General features: G+C 40.1%; 1 protein-coding gene across 1 annotated transcript; it reads left to right on the top strand.

The window, feature by feature from the left end:
• Positions 1 to 852: 852 nt before the first annotated feature.
• Klhl9 (kelch like family member 9) lies at positions 853 to 5,123 on the top strand. Its single transcript, XM_027400392.2, has one exon. The coding sequence runs from the start codon at positions 1,376 to 1,378 to the stop codon at positions 3,230 to 3,232; it is 1,857 nt and encodes a 618-aa protein (XP_027256193.1). The 5' UTR covers positions 853 to 1,375; the 3' UTR covers positions 3,233 to 5,123.
• Positions 5,124 to 6,263: the final 1,140 nt, after the last annotated feature.

The raw sequence follows: 6,263 nt of genomic DNA, 5'->3' as shown, positions 1-6,263 counted from the left end.
TTCAGAGAATAGAGAGTTATGGCAAATTATACACTTATTGCAAATCACAATTAAAATTTGCAATTAGAGAACTGTGTTTTAATAAATAAAAAAAGTCATAAAAGGGAAATCCAAGAGAAGGGAAATGCAAACCCAAGCAGTGCTGGTAACATTATTTTGGAAACATTGAGTTGAATATTCTAATAAATATTATCATTATTCAATAGAGAATAAGGTTTTGTGTGCAAATTCTCTAAGCTTATTAATTTTCCATAAGACAATGAAGGACAAGGTTTATACACTCAGGAGAAAAACAGTGGGCAAAGTAAACTATAACATGCTTAATTATTGGGAAATTGTGCAACCATTTAAAAAGTATTTAGGAAACAAAACCATGAATAAAGTCTTTATGATGGCTTTCCCTCTCCCTCCAAGTCTTCAAGAGGTATCATTAGGACCAAACTTTAGTAACAAGTTAAATGCCACGTGTTTTAAATGCTTAAAAACACTTACAACTCCTATTTTAAGTGAGGCATTTATTGAGTGTGATGTAAATTGTAAAACTTTTTTTTTTAATTAAATGATACAATGACTTATTCTGCCAGGTTTCTCCTCAGTTTTTAACAAAGGCTGCGTTTCGTGGCTGTTCTGGCACAAGCGAAGAAGCGTAAATCTTAGAAAGAATGCGCTCTTGGAAAGTGGTAAGAAAACCTCACGCAGCAAGCATGCATGCACGCCTGCGCACTCCTGCAAGCTTGCAAGAAGGGGGCCCCCTCCAGGGCCTCGCTGGGGGAGCGCAACCCCGCCCCCAGCCCGCCCGCGCCCTTCCCCCATCCGCCCGCCCCCTTGCCAGGCCAGCCGCGCAGGCGCAGTAGCTGTGCAGCCGCTCCTAACCCGGGGGATCCTGGGATTCGGCCTTTCCGGAAGGACGAGCTAGGTGTTCGGTCTAGGCCGCCGTTCCAGCCCTAAACCAGAGTTCCAGGTCCTGCTCCCAGCCGAGCCGGTGGCCGAGGAGACGCTACGCGGACCTCCGAGGGCGTAGCGGCGACTGGCGGAGGTGCGGAGCCCGGCGGGCGGTGGCGGCGGTGCGCAGGCCGTGACGGCCCCTCCCCCGCCCCGAGAGCAGCTGCAGAGGACGACAGCGCGGGCCCGCCGCGGTGAAGCGGTCGCTGAACTGCCTCAGGTTATGACTCACCGGCTTTACTGTCACATTTGAGGTCCGCCGGCCGCGTTGCGTGATCCTGCCGCAGGGCGGGCGTGGGTGTGCGCGGAGCGGAGCGGAGCGGGGCTGCGGCGACTGATCGCCCTTGGTTCGTTCTGCGGCCCTGAGTTTGCTCAGAGCGTTCTCTTTGTAACGTCTGCGGCCTGTGGCTCGCTGCGAACGCAGGGCTCTCACATGAAGGTGTCTCTCGGTACCGGCGGCGAGATGGGCGTCTCTGCCCACCTGCAGCCCTGCAAGGCAGGAACGACGCGGTTTTTTACCAGCAATACCCACAGCTCGGTGGTGTTGCAAGGCTTTGATCAGCTCAGACTCGAGGGCCTGCTTTGTGACGTGACTCTGGTACCTGGTGATGGCGATGAGATCTTCCCGGTTCATAGAGCCATGATGGCGTCTGCTAGCGATTATTTCAAGGCCATGTTCACAGGCGGAATGAAAGAACAAGATTTAATGTGCATTAAACTTCATGGGGTGAACAAAGTTGGCCTGAAGAAAATCATTGATTTTATTTATACCGCAAAATTGTCCCTTAACATGGACAATCTTCAGGACACCCTTGAAGCTGCCAGCTTTCTACAAATCTTACCAGTTTTGGACTTTTGTAAAGTATTTCTTATATCAGGCGTCTCTTTAGATAACTGTGTTGAGGTCGGACGGATTGCTAACACCTACAATCTTATAGAAGTGGATAAATATGTAAATAATTTCATCCTGAAGAACTTTCCTGCATTGCTGAGTACTGGGGAGTTCCTAAAACTCCCCTTTGAACGGCTTGCCTTTGTGCTTTCCAGCAATAGTCTCAAGCACTGTTCCGAACTTGAACTTTTCAAGGCAGCCTGCCGCTGGTTGAGGCTGGAAGACCCTCGGATGGACTATGCTGCAAAATTAATGAAGAATATTCGATTTCCACTGATGACACCACAGGACCTCATCAACTATGTGCAGACAGTAGATTTCATGAGAACAGACAATACCTGTGTGAATTTACTTTTGGAAGCAAGCAATTACCAAATGATGCCATATATGCAGCCAGTGATGCAGTCAGACAGAACTGCCATTCGCTCTGATTCCACTCACCTTGTTACCTTAGGAGGCGTTCTGAGGCAGCAGCTAGTGGTCAGTAAAGAATTGAGGATGTACGATGAAAGGGCACAGGAGTGGAAGTCCTTAGCCCCCATGGATGCTCCTCGATACCAGCATGGCATTGCTGTTATTGGAAATTTCCTTTATGTAGTTGGTGGTCAGAGTAATTATGATACAAAAGGAAAAACTGCTGTTGATACAGTTTTCAGATTTGACCCTCGGTATAATAAATGGATGCAGGTGGCATCATTAAATGAAAAGCGCACATTCTTTCACCTGAGTGCCCTTAAAGGACATTTGTATGCAGTTGGTGGGCGCAGTGCAGCTGGTGAACTGGCCACAGTAGAATGTTACAACCCAAGAATGAACGAATGGAGCTATGTTGCGAAAATGAGTGAACCCCACTATGGTCATGCCGGAACAGTGTATGGGGGTCTAATGTATATTTCAGGAGGAATTACTCATGACACTTTCCAAAATGAGCTCATGTGTTTTGACCCAGATACAGACAAATGGACACAGAAGGCTCCTATGACTACAGTCCGAGGCCTGCACTGCATGTGTACAGTTGGAGACAAGCTGTATGTGATTGGTGGCAACCACTTCAGAGGAACAAGTGATTATGATGATGTTCTCAGCTGCGAATATTATTCACCAACTCTTGACCAGTGGACTCCAATTGCTGCTATGCTGAGAGGTCAGAGTGATGTTGGAGTTGCTGTTTTTGAAAACAAAATCTATGTTGTTGGTGGATATTCTTGGAATAACCGTTGCATGGTAGAAATTGTCCAGAAGTACGACCCGGAAAAAGATGAGTGGCATAAAGTTTTTGATCTTCCAGAGTCACTTGGCGGCATTCGGGCTTGTACTCTCACAGTTTTTCCGCCTGAAGAAAACCCTGGGTCACCTTCAAGAGAATCGCCTCTTTCAGCACCTTCAGATCATTCTTAGATACAAGGTGTAATACCTTTTCAGTGTATTCATGGATGATCTCCCTTCCCCTTCAATTGTCTCTTATTACTCTCTACAGTTAATAGACAAAAAGGTAACTTAGGGTTTTTTGTTTTGCTTAATATGTTATTAAATGGCTACCAAGTACATTCTGAAAAAAATGTGTTTTAACACATATTTAGCTGTTTTAACAAGTGAAAGATATATGAAAAATTAGATATCTTTTGTGGTGTTACATATGTCAAATTGTAGGTGATCATAGTGAATGTGTAATTGTCTATTATGCTACAAAGTTGAAAGTTTTGATTTGACTAAAACAGTAAAATGAAGGTCCCCCTGTTATAAACTAAAATAATAAAAGATTGCCAAGGTACAGCTACCTCCCTCTTGGATAGTTTTTGACAATTTGTTAACTAGGCTATGTGATTACTCTTAGAATATATGAAGTTTCTTAGGTAGAAGTAGTAGTACAAATATTAACTAGAAGTAACAGTAAGTCAAGATTTGTTATCTTACTGGAGAAAAGAAAATTTTGACGTGTATACATAAGACATAATATGTGCTCACACAAAAATTCATGTGTACATACATATAAGCTTTTAGAACTGATAGAAACTTCATCGGTAGTGAAAATGAGCTAATGTTTTCTTCCGCAAAGCAGCTCCTTTTATTTCAATGAAAATTCAATACCAGAGAGTTAGTGTCTAACGTGCTAAGCAAAATTTAGATAGTTAAGGGCTACAATAAGTTAAATTGACAACTAGATTTGTCATATTTAATGGGATTGTTTTCCTTAAATAAAATCTAATTAGTTTTTCTGTGTAACCTGTAGTTACATGTATATAGATTATTTAGTAAAAGGCAAGTTTTAGAGAATTGTTTCTTCTCATTAACTTCTTTTTCCAGTGAGAATTGGCAGTCAAGAAAGATAGGGAAACACTCTGAACAGAGCTAAGGAAACACTCTGAACAGAGCTATAGGATTTTATGTTCAGCCTCCCACCTTTGCTACTCTGACATGTTTATTGAGTGGTTTCTGGTGTCACTGTAGCTGATCACATCCTGAGCAGTGTGGGCTGCCTTGATCTAAGCAAGCAGATAGACCCTGTTCTGCATTAAATCAGAAATATGCCTTTTTATCCTTGACCCAAGGACAGGACCAGTGTCAGATCCCCTAACAAGCCAGCTGGTTTCTTAAGGCAGTGCTAACTAAAGTAGACTTTTAGTCTTAAGTACTGTGGGAATACTTCCTGCCCGTGAATTATATGGGAAAATCTTAAAAGTACAAATGGAATTATATTAGTCCTTGGTAATGAGTGATACTGATTGTGTTTTCCTGGAAAATTAGTTCGCCTGAAGGAAATAAACATATGTGCATACATATATGTGTGCATGTATGACTGGCCCTGGGAGAGTGGCAGAGTGTAAATCAGGAGTAATGCCTTGACAGTCCCTTAAGGTAATTCAGACCAAGGAAAGGATTTGGCTTCTGGCATCTGAACTTTACTTACTGCCCATACAAGTGTTGGTTTATTTTAATGCTCTTTATGATTTCTACATTGACAGAAATTTTCATACTTTCTATGTTTTTTAATGACTCCATTTTTTTTTATTACTTAGACATATTTAAATACTTCTAGAAGTTAAGGTAAACATTGCTACTAACTTTGTATATTGAATAAGCAAGAAGTGGCATCCCAAACTCTTTTTTTCTTTTTTTCTTTCTTTTTTTTTTTTTTTTGCAAGAGTGAATACTTGTGTATTTTGAATAGCTTCATTTTCTCTTTGGTCAAATGTGCATGTCCTTTTTCCTTGTGATACCTATTAGAATTGCTTTGTTTTCCATATCAAGTTACAGGATTTCTTTATATAATAAAATTATTTAACTGGTATTTTCTTGTATTGCCTTTTTTCTTCCCCTCAAACTCTTAGTTTTACAAATGAAAGCTGTTCAGTTAATTTTTGAAACTAAAATTTTCGCTTCTACATTTTGACCTTGTGGATAGCTTTCCTGTGGTTTATTTGTAACCCAGAATTGATATATTACTTCTTCATGCTGATTTGGACATAGTGAAGTGATATTGTACAGCCTGTTTTCTGTATATACTTTTCCTTCTTTTGCTAAAAAGCATTTCTGCCTTCTGTGAGTACATTTGACATTCACATTCTGTAATTAACAAGTGCTCCTTAACCAGGTTAGCTGACTGTTCCATCTGCATCACCCTGTAGTCTTACACATACACCTCTCCTTTTTTGCTTTCCAGTGTTCTCTAGTTGATAATCTACACATATGTTCATACAAGTAGCTGGCTGATACTATGTTACTATAACTAATTAAACCCAGAACTCCTCTTAAGATGGAAATTACAAGTGATTTTGAAATGACTGATGTTTTCATTATGAAAATTTTTCACTATGAAGAAATATTTTTGCTGAAAATATTTTCATTATGAAAAAAACATGTTCATAAATAATTTTTAAAAGACTGAACAAACATATGAAGGGGATACAAGCGTCTATCATTACAAAGTATTTTTAATGTCTATTTTCATTTTTCCCAGTAAGTTTTCAATAATATTTACAAGCTTTTCTGATATAAAAATAAGATTTGTCCTACAAAAAGAATAGGAAAATAAAGCATAAGCTAAAAATTATCCTTGATTTTTACATGCCAGCCATAACCTCTGTGAATATTGGGTTCATCATACTTAACATATATAATGACATTGGCAAATAGTTTCAAAAGCTGCAATCCAAGTTTCAAAGACAAACCACTTAGTTTTTCATGTGTAGATATTAAGAAATAATATGCATGGAATTTATCTCTATTTCCAAGTGCATCTTATTATGAAAAGCAGATTCTGTTGAAAGTAGTGGAGAAGCAGGAGGATTATGCATTTAAGGCCAGTTTAGATTGCATAGTGAGACCAAAAAGATAAATTAGTTTTTGTGCAGATAAAGCAGACTTGGATTTTTTTTTTCTTGCTTTCTAGTGTAGTTTGTACATTGGTCATATTAAAATTTTCCTGGCT

Source organism: Cricetulus griseus, chromosome 2, assembly GCF_003668045.3.
Source record: "Cricetulus griseus strain 17A/GY chromosome 2, alternate assembly CriGri-PICRH-1.0, whole genome shotgun sequence".
NCBI lineage: Eukaryota > Metazoa > Chordata > Mammalia > Rodentia > Cricetidae > Cricetulus > Cricetulus griseus.
The sequence above is the reverse complement of the archived record's forward strand: the minus strand, read 5'-3'. Positions and strand labels throughout refer to the sequence as shown.